This window comes from Solanum tuberosum, unplaced genomic scaffold (assembly GCF_000226075.1).
Source record: "Solanum tuberosum cultivar DM 1-3 516 R44 unplaced genomic scaffold, SolTub_3.0 scf00122, whole genome shotgun sequence".
NCBI lineage: Eukaryota > Viridiplantae > Streptophyta > Magnoliopsida > Solanales > Solanaceae > Solanum > Solanum tuberosum.
Genome location: NW_006239050.1, coordinates 114,773 through 133,625, shown reverse-complemented (window position 1 = coordinate 133,625; position 18,853 = coordinate 114,773). Strand labels below are relative to the sequence as shown.

General features: G+C 30.6%; 1 protein-coding gene and 1 long non-coding RNA gene across 11 annotated transcripts; one reads left to right on the top strand and one right to left on the bottom strand.

The window, feature by feature from the left end:
• The first annotated feature begins 2,891 nt into the window (after nt 1-2,891).
• LOC102595450 (uncharacterized) lies at nt 2,892-4,473 on the top strand. 3 transcript variants are annotated; one of them, XR_001473854.1, is made up of 4 exons: nt 2,892-3,748; nt 3,892-4,072; nt 4,201-4,310; nt 4,418-4,473. It is a non-coding gene; the product is annotated as an uncharacterized lncRNA (long non-coding RNA). The 3 variants fall into 3 exon arrangements; XR_367523.2 differs by having other exon boundaries at nt 3,071-3,748; nt 3,973-4,072; XR_367522.2 differs by having other exon boundaries at nt 3,152-4,072.
• Nucleotides 4,474-10,559: 6,086 nt separating this feature from the next.
• On the bottom strand, nt 10,560-17,212 carry LOC102594230 (uncharacterized). Of its 8 annotated transcripts, none has more exons than XM_015310084.1 (11): nt 16,177-17,212; nt 15,985-16,097; nt 15,781-15,891; nt 15,616-15,682; nt 15,220-15,308; nt 14,661-14,760; nt 14,480-14,533; nt 12,216-12,612; nt 12,000-12,069; nt 11,359-11,430; nt 10,560-10,886 (listed from the first exon to the last, which is right to left on the bottom strand). In XM_015310084.1, exons 1-6 carry the CDS (start codon nt 16,964-16,966, stop codon nt 14,752-14,754), a joined length of 1,179 nt encoding a protein of 392 aa, XP_015165570.1. In that variant the 5' UTR covers nt 16,967-17,212; the 3' UTR covers nt 10,560-10,886; nt 11,359-11,430; nt 12,000-12,069; nt 12,216-12,612; nt 14,480-14,533; nt 14,661-14,751. The 8 variants fall into 8 exon arrangements, with proteins under 8 accessions (XP_015165570.1, XP_015165571.1, XP_015165572.1 ...); XM_015310085.1 differs by having other exon boundaries at nt 12,216-12,565; XM_015310086.1 differs by having other exon boundaries at nt 12,216-12,548.
• Nucleotides 17,213-18,853: the final 1,641 nt, after the last annotated feature.

Genomic DNA, 18,853 nt, shown 5'->3' with positions numbered 1-18,853 from the left:
TCCGTCCATTTTTAATTGTCATGATTTCCTTTTTTGAGTTAAACTATATATAAGAATTTTGACTAATATTTTACAATGTATTTTTTCATCATAGTTATATGTAAAAAATTGCAATTTATAGTACTTTTCGTATAGTTTTTGAATATCTATTATTTTTTGTTTAAAATATCGAATTAATGTAATCTAGTTTAACTTTGAAATTAGTCAATTAAATTGACTTTCAGAAAACGCAACATGATGACAAATAAAAGTGGACAGAGAGTAAATAAGTTTCCAACAAATATAAATGGATGAAAAGTTAATAAGGCTTTTGAGTTTTAGAAAAAGAATAATGGTTGTTTTTAATTAGTAGCGACTTTTTGAGGTGAAGGGCAGAAATTAAATAGGCAAGTAAATGCTTAAAATTTAATGGACAAGTAATAGAATATACGACTGAAAATAAATTACACATAATATATATAAATGAAAGGTTGTATGTTTATATAGAATAACTATTTCATTCGGTGCAAACATATGATCGAATTCTCAGTTAGAAAAAAAAGAGATGTGAATAAAATAAATAAATTAATAAAGGTGTGGAGTTAAACGAAGATAAAACGGTAACGAAACTAAAGCTTCAAAAAGGCAAAAAAAATATCATGTAAATGCTTGAAGTTTAATGAATATAAAATATATGGCTTAATCATTACTACATACAGAATAAAGAAAGTGAATTTTTTTTTAAAAAATTTAAATTTAATTTAATTATAGGAATCTGATGATATACCACCTCTCAACGTCCCTAAAAATGTAGACGACCTCCTTGTTAGCTTTCCAAAGCAAAACTAGTTGCTCCTACAAACCAATTAATATGAAAGTAAGAACATATTAATAAAGATCTACTAAAAAATGACTGTTATGATCATTAAACACATAATAGTAAAATATTTGCATCAAAGTATAAACTGACAGCCAACTCTAGAACTTTATGTTTATAGTATATGCATACCTGATATAAGAGAGAGGATCTGAATAAAGCTATGAATACATACCAGAATAAGGAGTGATGCTCAGCTTGGAAAAATCAAAATGATATTAGAGTCCCGTGCTAACAACATATTATAAAATTAAGCTCAGAACAATATAATACTCCCTCTGTCCCTATTTACTTGTCCACATTTCCTTTTTTAATTGTCTTTAATTACTTGTCCATTTTGACAAATCAAGAAAGGACAATATTTTTACCCATTATACCCTCAATTAATTACTTTGAAAATGGTAGAACTAGTTTTTAATTCACCCACTTAATAATTAATAGGGGTAAAATGATAAACTCACTATATCAATTATTGTTTTCTTAATAGGTGTGTCAATTCAAAAGTGGACAAGTAATTAGGGACAGAGGGAGTATTAAGCAAAGACAAGATAAATAGATGAAGGAGAAGACTTTTCTTCTATTCAAATGTGCCCTCCAAATGGTGAATGATATCTCTATTTATAGTGTTGAGATATCATAGCCAAAGGTCACCTTGAAATTATACATAGTTATCCACCAAGGTTCATATCACCTTAGAATTATACATACATGAGTTTAATTAATTCTTGAAGAAATCAAATGGACAATCCACTATTCAATGGATTTATAACAATTACATGAATATCATTCATTTTCAAACAAAAAATAATTCAAATATTTGGAATCTACTCTTGGATACCAATACAAATTGAAATATGACAACAAAGTATCTCTTCTACCAAATAGAAAATAAAAGATGATAATATTAGTAACTTTAAATACTATAATTGTAAACACAAATTAATATATGTATATTGTTATCTCATATGTTAATTACCTCAAGAAAAAGTTTAGAGAAAAGAAGAAAGATGAAAAATGAAAAGAACTTGACAGCCACTTCCACTACAAAAAAACGAAAATATTGTGGCGGTTTCAATAAACCGCCACAAATACACATTAATAGGGCGTTTCTTTAAATGTCATTTTAAATATTTTAATTGTGGCGGTTTGTACTTCAATTGCGACACTTCAAACCGCCACTTACATTACGCATAATAAATATACTAATTTATTAATTAGTATTATTAATTGCCCAACAGATTTCCTTTTAAATTTTATCAAATTGAAATTTATTTTATTCGTTGACATATCTTTATTCCTTAATTAATTTGTTATCAATAAACTCAATTTGTTATCTCTTTTCCTAAATTAGAAGGAAACTCCATTTACTCTTAAGAAATTCAGTCAGCTGATTTTCATTTCATTGCGGTATGAAAATCAATTATACTCTCATAAAATCAATCCCTAAATCAGCTCGGCAAAACTCTCCATTTCCTCAAATCAATCGCCCAAATCAGCTCCGATAAGCTCTCCGGTGAGCTCCCATAAATCTCCGGTAAAGTCACCATATATCTATAGTGTAGGCTTCTCTATACATTCTCACATTTCTCACTTTTTCGCTTACCAGCTAAGCAGCCGCGACCACCATCTCCTCACCAACAAAGTTTTTTGTTCTGTTCATTCTGAAATAGCTCCAAGTTGATGGGAAGGCTTTCTGCTAGGTTATTTTCGATCTGATTTTTCTTTTCAATCTCTATATTCGCTTTTCTATTTGTTAAGGTCCATGCATGTTTGAGATTGTAGAGATTTGTTAGGGTTCATGTATGTAGAATTCAAGTTTTTGTTAGGTTTTTTCTTTCTTTTAAATTTGAGTTACATTTTGTTATTTTAGTTCTCGGACAGCAAATCGAGAGTATAAGTTGAAAATTCAGAATAGTATAGTCTTTTTTATTTCATCCACTCCTCGATTAGACACAGAAGATCATTAAAAAGGTTTTTTCAGACATGCCATTGTTATTTTTCCAGTAGTTCTTTATAGATGTGCTCATGTCATGTTTGTTTTGGATGGTGTTTGGCTGAGAAGTAACATTCCTTTCCTTGCATGATCTCACTGATATTGTAATTCTATTTTGACATATAGTCCATGTTTATGTGTAAGTCAATACTGGACAAGTAATTATTGACTTAGTATATCTTTAAATCATCATTCTAATTATTGCTAATCTAAGAGTGATTTAGTAAAATTATCATTCTATTATTGCTCCTTAAGGGGTAAAATCATCAGTCTATTATGATTTTTTGTTCTGCTTTCTACAAGAAACAAACCAAAACAAATGAAATCCTTTTATAAGAGGTAAATCAGAGATAAAAGAAAATAGTAGGAAAAGAAAGAGAGTACTTTAAGGGAGTTGGAAGGATAGAAGGATTAGATGAATAAGGCAATGGAGGAGATGCGAGAATAGTTGTTTCTACCATGGTTAAGCCTCCTTTTTTATTTTAGCTCATATCCTCTAATCCAAAAATCAAAGTGACTTTTTACTACTGAGCTTGAGTTGAAATAGAACATAAATTTCCTGTTTGTTTAAGTTGAGGGACAACTGATATTCGAGGCTATATGTGTGAAAGCTTACAACTTTTTTAATATGTAGAGATGCCGAAGCAAAATCCATATAAAAATATGTTCAAATCAGTCGAGAGCTCTTCACTTGCTTCAGGACAGTGGTCACAGTTTCAACATCAGGGTCAAGCTTCATCTTCATCATCACAATAAAAATTGAAGTTATCAAGTTCCATCTTTATCATCCGATGGAGTGTCTTCACAGTCTGTCGCTCCATCTACATCTGATGGAGTTTCTTCAAAGCCAATCAAACATAAAAATGAAGACAATCGTGACTAGTTTGTCGATGTTATAGGTACATAGATGAACGACGATAACTTGTTTAAAATACTGCTATATTTACCTATCAACTTTTTTTTTAAATTACTATTTATCTATCAACTTGTTGTTTTGTTCATGGGTAAATCTATTGTTAGCTTGATCTTTATTTTATTTAAGATCAACATTAAGTGATAAAAATGATTAGATTGAAGCTTAAGGATGTTCATAACTTGGAAAATGGATTGCGGATAATTGTAGAATGTAATGAATATGGTGTACCTATTGGAAAAGCAGCTGGCATAATTGCGGGAGTTATTTAGTATGGATTTCCATCTGGTGCAGCAGAATTCGCTTCTTGGTTAGTTTCCACACAGTGAAATTGGTTTTCTTTAATTCATTTCCCTCATTTTGATTTTTAGATCTTCTTTTACGTTACACCAATTGTACATTTGTTTTGGGCTGCTACTGATGGTTCTTTATTTTCAGTTGGTACTGGCACATGAGAGATTATGCTTTGGGAATTGGGTTCTAGGGAGAGGATTGCTAACAGAAATTTCAAGATTTGGGATCTTTCACAATGTTCAGTGGCTCTACAGGTACGTTTGGAACTTGTTGATTGCATTCACACTTGTTTATCATTTATGGTCATATGGATGGTTTATAAGTCTCATAGTTACCAATTTATTATCTGAACAACAACCAGGCATCTATGGCAAGTGAGTACTTTGCATCAGTTAGCCGTGTAATGTGGAGTCCTGATGACACATTAGTCATGCTCACTAATGTGTAGATTCTCTTTATGGATTGTTTCTCACAGGTCTTAAAGTTTATCACAGTTTGATATATTATTGTCTATTTTCTTCTCTGTTTATGTTTTACAGTTTAATGTGCTCTTTTCACTCTGCTAGCACAAATAAATAGGAATTGAATAGCTGGTTAAGTTTCATATGCTCTTTTCACTCTGCTAAGATTGAATAGCAGATGTCAGCTTGCCCGCCAATTAATATTTATTTTTTCAGGCATCAGATGTAGGAAGTGGTGCTCATCTGTCACCAATTGGACCAAGCATCGATTAGAAACCTTGAAATGCAAGCAACAATGATGATGGATCAAACATCGATTAGAAATCATTTTTTGTATCTTTTCTTTTTTTTTGGATATTCTTGGTGAATGATACTTTGAAACTAGTATTTTATGATGTAATTCTTCAAAACATTAGTATTTTGATGATGTAATTTTGAAGTACTTTTGTTTTATATGATGAATAAATTGCTTATTTGATCTTTTATGTTTGTTTTAAAATTACTAATTATATAAATTTAAATATATGGTGTGCAATAAAATAAGAGGTAAATGTGGATTGACCAAATTAAAAAGTTTTGTGGTCACAAAAGAAGATAAGGACGTTTTTAAATCATCGTAATAAAAAATGTCGTGTGATTTTTTACCCAATTGCGACGGTTAAGAACCGTCACCTTTATACAATAAAAATGTCGCATTAACTATGAGATATTGCGGCGGTTATTATGTACATATTACGACGTTTTTTAAAAAACCGTCGCAGTACAATTGTGACAGGCGGGATTGAGACCTTTTCTCAAAACGCCGTTACAATGTGTTGTGACGGTTTTAAACCGTCGTATTACGTCTAAAAAACCGTCGCAATAAGCCTGTTTTTTTTGTAGTGTTCTAGGAGTTAATTAAAATAAAATGAAGGCTACAATTAATAATCAATATTAATTTGTTTATTATTAAGGGATCTGATATTGAATCCTAAAAAATTAATTATTTTAAAAATGAGTTTAGCATACAAAAACATAGCATCAATGGAGTGACAACTTAAAATATGAAACGGTATCAAAAGTTGAAACATTGAATTTGCCTTTCTCAAAATGAGACAAAAGGATAAATGAATGAATGAATAAATAAATAATGATAAAACATTTATATCATTATTTCTTCCATGAATTAAAGAAGTTATTAATAATTTAATTATACGTTACTTTCTACATTTCAAATTATTCATCGTGTTTCAATCTTGTACACCCCTTCAGAAAAAATTGATAAAAAATGTAGTTTTATATGTTCTATCTTACACATCCCTTACAAAAAATAAACATAAATAAGTAATTAATAAAATTATAAGAACAAATTAAATAACTTTTATTATCAATTATTATAGTACAATAATTTAATCGTTAAAAAGATCAAGTAAATTATAATTAATCTTTTTACAAATTACATCACACAAGTATATTAGTAAAGAGTCATGATCTTATATTTTGATGCATGACTCTTTATTTACATTCAAAGAAGGAAATTATGTACTAAAAAAACATATCCTTCCTAAAGATCATTCACCTTTGTTCTTCTAAAAAAAAGAGTAAAAAAAAATGTTTTGTTCATCCTTAAAGAAGTTGATCCCCCAAATCTTAGCTTGCCCATTCTTTATATATCATATGATCTTGTTTACTCCAATATTTTTCATATTTATAGATGTCAAATGTATGGATAATCCAAAAATTATAAGAGAATGTGTATAGTCAAGAGTTAGATAAGTGCAAATTAATCATGATATAAATGCATGACAATATTAACATTTTTTCTTGGATAATGTGACTTTTTGCTAATACATAAACCATATTAAATTGCTTTTAAATTCAAAATAACCTTTGAAATTCCTAAAAAAAAAACCATTATTAGTTTTTTGTGCATTGAAACATTAATGGTTGCGTAATAATTTAGTTTCTAAGCATAAATTATTAGATGAAAATTAATTTCGTGAATGAAAAATGGTCATTTAAATTTTTTTACAAACATTTAATATTTAATTATTTTATTTTTTTTATAAAAAATTAATTTAGTGTAAGGGTAAAATGTAATCCAAGATGATAAATATTATTAAATTAGATATTTTATTTATGAATTAATCTAAGAAAGTGCAAAAGCCATTAATATTTTTATTAAAATGATACAATTTAGCATTTAAATTAAATAATTAAATGTTTTTATGACATTCTAATTTATAGTGAGGTAAAACCGTAATTCAACTTTTAACTTTATATATATCTTAAAATAAAAGTTAATTATTCAAATTTTATATTAGACAAATAAGAAACTTTATAGACGATATTAAATAAAATAATTAAGATATATAGTGTCTTTTAAAAATATATTACTAATAAACCTATGTTCTTAAGTCTTAACTAATAATATAAAAAAATAATTGATTTATAAATTCAACTAATCATAAAAACTAAAAGTACAAGATTTCTATAAACATCATGAAATGCATGTTTAACAAAAGATTAATATTATAAATAAATGGTCATAAATCATTAAAATATTTGACCAAAAGATAATCTATCTAGTCTAACTAAAAAATAAATGACTTGCAATGTGAAGTCTCAAGTCAATACTACTAAAACAAATGAAACTGAAAATTTAACATAATTTCTAAATTCAAAACAAATTAGTCTTATGTCAAATTTCAATATAACATACATAAAAATGATTTTAAAAAAAAAGAAAAAAAAAAGAAGAAAAATCTAAGTCTATAACCTTACCAACAATTCATAACCTCTCCTTGAAAATTGGAGATTGGAGAGTGTAATTATTCCTACCAATTACACCTAATTCACCTATTTGTATTCTTCAGTTTCCTCACTGGTAAACAATGTACAACTACACAATTAAGTTCATGTAGGAATTAAATTTATATAAAAAGCAGTGTTCCACTAAGCGCACAATGGTCATTCAGTTTTACGTAATCCAATTTTTTATTTGGTGGCTTCCCATTTATAATACAGTACTAGTTCTTCGACACGTGTGTTGTATGTGTATATCGCGTCATGTAATACACATCATATCATCATCATATGTCATATATATTATTATAAGTGGAAGCTCCAAAGATGAAAAGTTGAATTACCATTTTACCCCTAGACTAAATTAAACATCTAACTAATTAAATAATATTATTTTTAATTATTTTTTGAATTGTAAGTTATTTAAAAGTAGGAAAACATAAGTTCAAAATAAATAAGTACAAAAATCTACATTAAAATTAATACAAACGTTACAAACCCCTAATTTAAATACTGATTCTATGATATTTTTGTACCAAATAATAAATTTATACCATCTAATAAATGACAATAATCAATTAAATGGGAAGTGACCACATATTAACCAATTAATTACGTTTGATGAGAATCTCAAAGGTTGGAAAATAAAATTTGAAATGTTCATATTCATCTTATCTATTCAATTGATCTTTTCTTTATTTATTTGTCTATTAAAGAAGAATTTCATAAGTCAAAAAAATATGCATCCTCTTACTATATATATTCCAGACCTAACAACATTTTCTATGGTTCATGTGTTTTTTAATTTTCGAATTATTAGATTCTCAATTGTATTAGAAAATATTATATTATTTTTTTTGTAGTTGATTTTCCTTTGATAGTTATTTAAACAATATTTGATTGTTAAACTTTTTGGATGCTTTTTTGTTGCAGCAATAAAAATTTAGTCAAGGATGTATAACTGAGTTCGAACATGAGAGTGAGTTCCTATAATCTTATAACAAGCTTCAAGAAAGTAAGTTTGTGTTTATTCTACATCAATATAATTGTGATAGTTTATTTTTTTATGTATGGTATTTTATGATTAATATTCTTTCCTTATATTTGGTAATTCATAATATTGAAAGGCATAACTTTATCTGCACCGAGTATTTGACATTATTCATTCTATACCTTAGAAATAAGCAATTATATATGATGCTAAATTTGTATGTAGCTCCACCCCCCCTCTCTCTCTATAATATATATATATATATATATATATTAAGCTGTTCATTTTGACATCAATTCAAGGTGTTTATTTATTAATTGTTGCGGCTGAATTTCATATAAGGATTCGTGAATGGGGTAAGAAGAAAGATGTTGTTGTTTCTCATCTTAAATGGTCATGTCAGACAATAAACGACAAGCCAAATTCTGAGGGGACGTCTGTCAAACATTAGTGTATTGCACGTGTAATACGATAACCTTATAGTTGAAAGTTGGATTACAAAAGGGCTCTATAAAAGTTAAGTGGCATTTTCTTCTATTTTAATTTCTTTTTAATACATTTAAGGTATTGAAAAGAAAAGTTAAGTCGCTAAATTATTAACAGTCTCTTTTTTTTCTTCCGTTACATCATTAGACACTTTTTTGTTCTTCAATTACACATGCCAATATCGAAATCTTCAAAAATTCTTAGTTATAGCTTCATAAAAAAGAAAAATGAATCTTTTCTTAAATTTTGAAAATACTATGTACAAACAGACACATTATATGCATTCACCATCTCACATTTTCTATCCCAAGTCCAAATTCTTCATAGTCTGAATTTTATAGAAATAAGTATAATGTAAAGATGTGACATACCAAGGCATTAACAATACAAGATCATTTTGTAATTTCAGTTAAAGCTTATCATGGGGTGAAATAAGAAGAAAGAAAATAAGGATCGTGAATTCTACAATAATTTTGATTTAAAGCTACGTACGTGATCTCTTGTATTAGTATAATTTTCTTCTTATGTCATTTCCCTTTTTGTATTGGAGCATTTTAAATTTATATTAAAAATTAAAACACTAGAAGTTTTAGTTTAAAAAATGCTTTTGGGTTAATTTTCCATAACATTGGATTTTTCATAAACGTGGAAATTGAAGAATTTGAATGAATGTAGGCACAAAGTGGGAAGTATTTATATATGTACGTAGTAAGAGAGGAAAATGAAAATGAAAGTAGACACAGAGGCGTATCCAAGATTTTGAGATGATGGGTGCACTGTTATATAAAAGTTGATCTATAAATTTGATCGGTTCGACATTTAGGTTTTTACTACTGAAAACCGTTAAAATTTTAAAATTATAGGTACTAAAATTAGTTCTTATATACCAATTACCACTTAGAGAAGTGTTATCTAATTTTAGAAAGCAAAATAAAACAAGATAAATATAAAATTCAACTTTCTAACCTCGCGGAGAGAGGTGCACCCAGTCATAATCGCATTATCTAGATACTTGAAGTGTGGGTTCACGCATATATATTTCAATTATTTTTTAAAATTATAACACTACTATATATGATCTCGGGAGGGGACCATGGGTTCACGTGAACCCAGTGACCCCTCCTTAGATACGCCTCTGAGTAGACAATAAGATAAAAATAAAAAAATAAAAATGATGATGTACTCTTATTATCATATAATATTTATAGAAGATAATACTCCATAATGTTGTCTATTTTTTTCTTAAATTTAAAGCTAATATTCATCTTATCAGATTAGGTGTTATATAATCTTAATTGATTTTACATATTTGAGTATTTCTTAGCTGTCAAACAAATAAGTAAAAATAAAATTATAATATTAATCTAAATGGTTGCGTCTGTATAGAGAAAACATCTATATATTTATTAGAATATATCTTAGTCTAGACGACTATATTTCGAATCTCTATTTTTTCTTTTGGATGAAAATGTAAACTTTATACATATACATATTAATCAATACAAGTTTTGGCATATCTATAAAAATAAATTATGCGATAAATAACTATCAACATAAAATTATGTTTGTGTAAATTTTATAAAATAGTAGGAGACAAACGTGCAACGTTCCCTATAAGTATGTATAAGAATATGAAAATATTAATCAATTCCAGGTTTTTATAAAAGCTTTTCCCCTTTAAGAGAAAGGAAAGTATATTTTATCCTTTTCTCAAGATCGATGTCTTTGAGTTAGACAGAACAAGCTTTAGTTAGACAGTTAAAAGACAGTAGTGCAAGAGATAGCAGGACAGTACCACAAACTGAATTGGATTTGACCAAAGAACTACAAAGTGAACACAAGTTTTACTACATACTAGTCATCTCTGTCAAATGTCAAAAAAATATATCATCAGAGGAAATGGCATTGTCAGATTGGAAAAAAAAAATACACAGGCAGTAGAGTTTTTCTCATTTCAAGTTCCCACACCAGCACGTAATAGACGAGTATTTTGTCCTCAGTTATGCCTATTGTAGTGATTCATGCATGGCAAAATTAGGAGACAGGGCATTTCCATTTACAAGGACTTGCTCGAGAAGATTAACTCGCACAGACTTGAATTGATAGTGCTGCAGTAAAAATAACAATATATTAATTAGTGAGGAGTGACAAAATTTGGCTGGCAGATTATTATTATTATAAATCACACGAGCAAGGCAAATGATTGACATGATCATTTTTCATCCAATTACTCACATGCCAAAAGTAGCCACCTTAATTCATTTGGAAACTTGTTGGTGTTATTTAATTCAGATATAGCAAGAAATGACTTCATCTTTCTTTTTAGAGAAGAAGGCTCTGCCTCCAATCAGTTATAACCAAGAAAAGGTAAGTAGCTTGTCAATTTTACCACTTCTAGAGGCTCAAGTGCACACTGCCCTGAAGTGTTATAAGGTGGAGTCGATACACAAGTTAAAGGAATATAAACTAATAGAACACATCTAATATCTGATGCTTACAGGAAAAAAAAAAAAGTGATTTAGAAAGCAAAATGACATATTTTGAGCATCAGAAATACCACAGATATTATAACGAGTTTACCTTTCCTTCCCATTCAAAATCAACAAATTTGCAAATGGGATCCAATAGTGTGACCTGATCTCCTTGTTTCATCTGTCAAGAAGAGTATTTTGTTAAGTAATGATGTGAAAATCTAGTTCCTGTGTCATTTTTCACTTCTTTATTCACTAGATAATAATTTGGTGGGGAAAATCAGGTTTTGAATGAGATGATCACCATTACAAAGAGATATTCCGGTTCACTTATGGATTATTTAAGTGGTAAATGAAGTATGGAAGAATGAGAAAATCAAGATAAAAATGGTGTTCGATAGTATGATATAGGAAACAAACTATTCCAATTTACCGAAAATTTATGAAATGCTAACTCACATCTTTAGTGTGTGGTTACTTATTAAAGAAGTGAAGTACCTCCCCTTCATCTAATTTTTCATCCAGAAAGTGATAAAAGGTAGGAAAGATCCTTCGCTTATTTTTTAGGCATGTAGTGCTGCAGCAGTTTAGCAGCAAACTAATGTGTCAATATCTGAAATTTATTTGATGATTTTCTTATCTCGTTTTCTCCTAGATACTATACTTCACTCGACCACTTTTTTCTAGGAAGTAAGATCTTAATGGAAAAATATACCAAGAAACAATTAAACATTATAAAGTAGTGCTTACTGCTTCCTTCTGTATGCCGAACACTGTAAGTACAAAACTATTCTCATCAGAGACACAGAGCATATAGTATCTGGAGAATAAGAGTACACATTGAGAAATAAGTATTTAAGCATAAAGTGGGGATGCACACACAAGTAACTTTCACTTGTAAAGGAAATGCTGAAAATGAACAACTCCTGTGTTAGGGCCTTCAGTTAAGAAAATGAAGTAACTTACACTGGAGCTTTATACTCATATTTAACTAAGCACCGTACTGCTGCTATAACTGCCATCCATTTGTTAGGGCCTTCAGTTAAGAGATCCATTGTTGCTCTGTTGTATGGAGGATTCACTGCCAGAAAGCACTCTATTACCTCAACTAATAGATAAATAGCTAAATCATATACCTCATTGTTTACAGTTCAATATCTAAGAAGAATGTAAAGCCTTCCCATCAATATTAGCAAGTGATTGGATCAGGTCAGGCAAGCTTGTTTCCGTACTCTTTCCTTTACTCTTTCCCTTACTCTTTCTCTTACTCTTCCCCTTATTCTTCTCATTACGCTTAAACTGAAAAGCAGGATCACCTAATTCAAATGCATCCTTCACAATCTCATTCATCATGTCTTAACAGCTTCAAAAGAAGAAAGCATTTAACAATTGAGAATCTTAAGGCATTATATTTTAAAGACTGTATCATAACATTCTTGTTTCTAGAAAAAATTCTAGAAATCAAAGAAGAAGAAACAACTAAAATGTAACCCCAGGCACCGTTCAATCAAATACAGGAGGGGCTCAGTTAACTCATTGAACAAATAAATTGGACTATTTAAGGACACAAGAATTTGTCAGTACCTCATCTCCTTTTCTTTTACATACTTCTAATGCTTAATGCTTAAACCTTTGCAACTATTTGTAGTGGTAAGGTCTACATACACTCTATCCTCCCCAGACCCCACTTAGTGGGATTTCATTGAGGATGTTGTTGTTGTTGCTGTAGTAAGTGAAAAGGATTCAGTAAAAAATTCGTCAAGTAGGAGATACTTAACCAAGCTTCCTGGGGTAGCCATAGTAGAGTTACCAAGTTGATACAAATAGTATTACTAACTTAGCAACCAACTAGAGTATTTCTATAAACAACTCTTCATTCCATATAATCTTAGCTGCCTATTCCAGTTTCCTAGCCTCTACTTGTTTTGGCAATATTCCAAGATTCACCCAATCAATTGCACCTCAAACCTACACATTAAAACAATTTTACAAATCATACAAAAGCATGACTATGTTTTGGTGTTCTTCCTGTCATACCATAAAATCAGATTTCATGTTTGTATATGTCCATCCTAGCTATCATTAGAACTTGTTACCTAAAGCTTGTCAGAGTAGAACTTTGTAGATATTGACTGGTTATAGCAGGAAACAGAAAGCTTTCCTTGGTAACTCTGACAATGAAATCAGTATTTAAACAGGATTGAGTTCCATACTAGTGACAGGTATATGTGAACACATCAAACACTCCACTGTGACATGTTGGGAGTGACTCCTTGAATACCTCTTGGAATATCAAATTTTCCCAACATGGCATTGAATTTAGAAAGGGGGAAAGTGAAGTCTATATTTAAGATATCATGATATGTGCAAACATAGAATTTGAAGATAAATAAAAGTGAGGTTTTTTAGAGACTAATGGCTCTTTCTTCACTAAGCATAAAACTTTCAAACTTGCTGAAGCCAATTCTTTTAAATCAGACTGTTTTTCTACTTCGAAGTTGTACTTCCCTAGACACACACTTGTTCTTCTAGATAGATTATTTCGTACCAAACTCAATTCAACATGTCACTGATCTCTGCAGATCTTGTAATAGTCATTTTCTATTTTTTTCGTACCAAACTCGATTCTCTATATACACACTTGTAATAGTCAGACATAACCCTTAACTACCAGAAAGAGGTAACTAATTCAATGAGTTATTATCAGATTGTGTTTTCACGTACGACTTTCTTTTTCTCTGTAAAGTTTCTAGTGCTTCCTTGACCTATTATAACCTGTATCCTCATGTGTGTTTCAACTTATGAGAGAATGCTTCTATTTGTATTCATGACTTTTGCCTTTAGTTTACCAACTTTAGTCTTATCTGTAAAGTTTTCAGTGTCTTCTTTTTGAATGGTTTCATTCAAACTCTGAGAGAGCCAAGCTTATTTAGAGGCATTCTCTGCAACCTTAAAGATGATGAAAGAAGGTCTATCTGTGATCCACACAAGAAGTTGCAAACTTATATCCTTTCCTTGTTGCACGGTGCAGTGTACAACTTGATACATAGTCTCTTGTCTTTCTTTCTTTTTCTTTATTTTTAGTCTTTCTAACTCTTGTTCTTTAAGAACACGATCATAAAAATACGAGGTGATAATTAGCAACAATTGAGAACCTTGTGTTTTGAAAGATCCTATATATGATACAACAGTTCATAAGTGAAAATCAGTTGTTTTTTTCAACAACTTACCATGCTACAGTCGTATTCAAGATGTGGGTTTGACTTCACTGCAACATAGATTTTCTGAAATAGGGTAGGAAATCAGAAGAAACTTCCAAGTATCTAAAATAACCAGGCTCGCAGGGAGCAAATACTTTACACATATAGCGGGAAATAAATACACAGAGAGAAGATTGTAAGAACTACTTACAGCTTTTTTGTATGCCTCTAATGCCAGTTGAAGATTATTGTGATCCCGTCCTCCACTCAGAAGAAAGTAATTGAAATATGCACATCCTATCCTAAGGTATCTACGAACCAAATGAAGTTCAGTGAAGGACTTGAAAATTGGATTTATCAAAATGTTTATTATAGCTAAAATTGTGTGCAGATACTTGGATGTTTTCATACGTATAGCATACACTTTATAGTAAAGAAGGACACTTGGATGTTTTCATAAGTAGCATACACTTTATAAATTCCACATACTGCATATATGGTACTTCATGGTTCCCTGTACCAGAGTATATAATTTCTGCACCTTCATCTGTCTTAATTGTAATTGTATGCTACCTCTTAACTATAGCTAAACAATATGTGAAGGGTGAACACAATCAATGAAAAACACCAAGTAAAAATTTAGTAAATTGGTAAAGCTGAGGGTGCTAAATCACAGAATGTTTATGACACAATTATCAGAGAATCTCAGAGGTAAGTGATTAGAATTTAAAGTAGTTCCTCTTTTAACTAGATTTTGTTTGCAGTCTTACATATACAATTTCCATCCTTGTCATCCAGAACGAGCGTCCTTTGGGCATATTTGATGCTTTCTTCAATGTGCTGGCTGGATTTTCAGAAACTATGAAATAGATATACAATCAGATGAAGAGATCAGCAGCAGCCACTAAGAAAAGAAAGTAAATATAGGTTTCAGAATTTTCTCCATGAGATACAATTATCAACTTAATAAGAGACTGGAGAAATGTAAAGTATCTAATTAAGGATAGAATTAGAACTTCAAAGACAGATGTAGTGCAAAAAAATAATGGGGAAAATACACTAACTTCGAATTTTATAATCACCTAAGACAGAGTCTAAAACACAAAACAAACCATGAGAACTAGATGGAACAAAGCAAATTAACCAGAAATAAACAAAAGAATTACATTCACCTCGTGAAAGCTTCAGTTCAAGGGCTGCAAGTTCACGTAAAATTATGGTATTTTCTTTACCCTAAATCAAATAAAAGATGAGGAATCCATTAAATGAAGGGAGCGTTTGAAGTTTAGAGAATGGAAAACTTAAGTACTGAAGAGGCAGCGAAATATAACCATTTTAAGGGCAATCTGATAGTATTTTTCAGCTCTATCGAAATCCCCTTTCTTGGTAAAGTAACTGGCGAGGCAATTCCAAGCATTCCGCAGATGCGGATTTATTTCAATCTGGTAGATAAAATTAAGGTACAATGAGAAGGAAACAAAACGCAAATTCAACAATAAACAACACATTAAATATGTAATTCTTCTTTCACTCACAGATTTCTGTAGATGACGCTCTGCTTCCTCCTTATAAACATCAGGAATCGCATTATAAAACCTTCCTTTTAGATACTCGAATACTGTACGTTCACGATTTGATTCCCTCTTCTCTGCACGAATTCGTATCACGTAAACTCACTTGATAAATGAAATTGAATGCATTTTCTTCTTCTTCTGGATAATCCATACCTTGAGGAACTGATTCGAGGACTTTGATGCACAAACGAATTTGATGCTCGATGTCAGAGATTTTCTGTTGTTTACTTGACGGGAAATGCTGGTCGGCAAAATTGTAGACCAATACCGTCAGGTTAGTCAACTTTGAAATCCAATCCTCGTAGTTGAATTCTTCTAGTTGAGCAGAAACTTCTTCAATGGTGGATTTTAGATCAGTGGAGACTTGTCCTTTCTCCCTAGAAACCTCTTCAATTGGAGTGCTCATCTTCAATGGTGGATTGAATTTTAGATCAGTGGAGACTTCTCCTTTCTCCCTAGAAACCTTTTCAGTTGGAGTGCTCATCTTCAATGGTGGATTGGATTCTTTTAGATGTGTAGAAACTTTTTCAATAGTGGATGTTAGATCAGTGGAGACTTCTCCTTTCTCACTAGAAACTTCTTCAACAGTGGATTTTGGATCAGTGGAGACTTCTCCTTTCTCGCTAGAAACTTCTTCAACAGTGGATTTTAGATCAGTGGAGACTTCTCCTTTCTCACTAGAAACTTCTTCAACAGTGGATTTTGGATCAGTGGAGACTTCTCCTTTCTCGCTAGAAACTTCTTCAACAGTGGATTTTAGATCAGTGGAGACTTCTCCTTTCTCACTAGAAACTTCTTCAACGGTGGTTTTTAGATCAGTGGAGACTTCTCCTTTCTCGCTAGAAACTTCTTCAACAGTGGATTTTAGATCAGTGGAGACTTCTCCTTTCTCCCTAGAAACCTCTTCAGTTGAAGAAGTCTCTACTGATCTAAAATCTGCCATTGAAGAAGTTTCTACTGATCAGTGGAAACTTCTCCTTTCTCCTGAGAAACTTCTTCAATGGCGGATTTTAGATCAGTAGAGACTTCTTCTTTCTCCCTAGAAACCTCATTAGTTGGAGTGCTCATGTTCAATGGTGGATTGGATTGTTTTAGATGAGTAGAAATTTCTTCAATGGCCGATTTTAGATCTTTTTGATGAGTAAAACTTCTTCAATGGCGGATTTTAGATCTTTTTGATCAGTAGAAACTTGTTCAATGGTGGATTTTAGATCTTCTAGACGAGTAGAAACTTCTTCAATGGCTGATTTTAGATCAATGGAGGTTTCTCCTTTCTCCCAATAAACCTCTACAATTGGAGTTCTCATGTTCAATGGTGGTTATTGGAAGGCTGATGAAGCTCAACTGCAAATTCTGTTTGTTCAAGTGTAAAGTTATGGCTGATGAAGCATAAGTTTGAAGGCTGATGAAGTTCAACTGCAAAGTTTGTTACTGTAAAGTTATGGCGATTATGGTTTACAACTTTTGGGCGGGAAATTCTGTTTTTAAGTGTATTCTGATTCTCATGGATCACACTTTCTTCATATTACTATTTTAAGAAATTACACTGCCACCCCAATAGTTTTCGTATTCTCTTTTTTCTCTCGTAATGTTTTAAGCTTAGAATCTCATATTTACTAAGTATTTGAAGAAATTACCCAGTCCCACTTTTTAAAACTTGGTTAATTAATAATCTCTATAAGAGAATAATTTTCTCCGGTCCCAACTTGGGTCAATGGAAAAAACCACTCATCTCGATAAGATAATAGATAATATATTTTCAGAAGCCTCCTATATAAATATATGGTCCCGTTAATATTATAAATTAATAATTTTTTAGAAGTACAAATATCTAAGAAAATTTAGTGAAATATGATTTTACTATGTTTTGTTTTTTATTAAAATTTAAATCTAGTTGAAGCTCATCTCTAAGTTTTCTTATTGCATCCAAAAGTTTCAGTGTTGTCTTTCTTAATTGCACCATAAAATTGTTAAGAGTTCTAGATGCAAGTGTTTCCTTACTCGTAACTGGTTCCAAAGTATTTCAACTTTATCTTCAATACTATTCTTCCAATGGTATCCACAATTTATTTTAAGCTCTGAAGCTCTGAACATGTATCATTTTCACTAATCCAATATGTTATTGACATCCATTTTATTGAGATAACCGAGATCATTAATCATGACCTCAAGTTCATGAATAACGTTTTCACAAGTGGGTTCTTTCAAATTCTTTGAGATTTCATCCCTGTACAATTTTTTTGGTGTTGAAACACTCTTTATATCAATAAATATTAATTTATCAATTAAATAATACCTCTACAAAATAATAATATTTCATGGTCTCGCCTATATTAATTTAGAGAGGTTTTACTGTATTAGCCAATTTTGTATGTTGTCATAAATGAATAATTTAGATTCTGTTAAAAAAATAATTTATTTCATGTTTTAATGTTGAATAATTTAGATTTTAGATTTTATTAGAAAAAAACTTATTTCTTGTTTTAATGATATTATTGTAGTAACTCAACTTTGTAGGGTTATTTTGGTATTTCAACTTTTAACTTTTTTTGTTCCCACTTTTAGTACTCCTGTCAAGCCCCGAGCCTACACCCTGAGCGGGACCGGCACTCGGAGACCATCGCTGGCCCCAAGCGAACCCTTGGCCTGACTTTCTTAACTCAGCGGAAACCTAACTCAACATAATAACTCAATGCCATGCAAAGACATAAAACAACTTAACTGATGAAATCTGGCCCAAATGAGCAACTCGAGTCTCAAAATAGAATATTTACATATATACATAGATGAGAGACTCAATACTAACTAACTGACTGTCTATGAAGCCTCT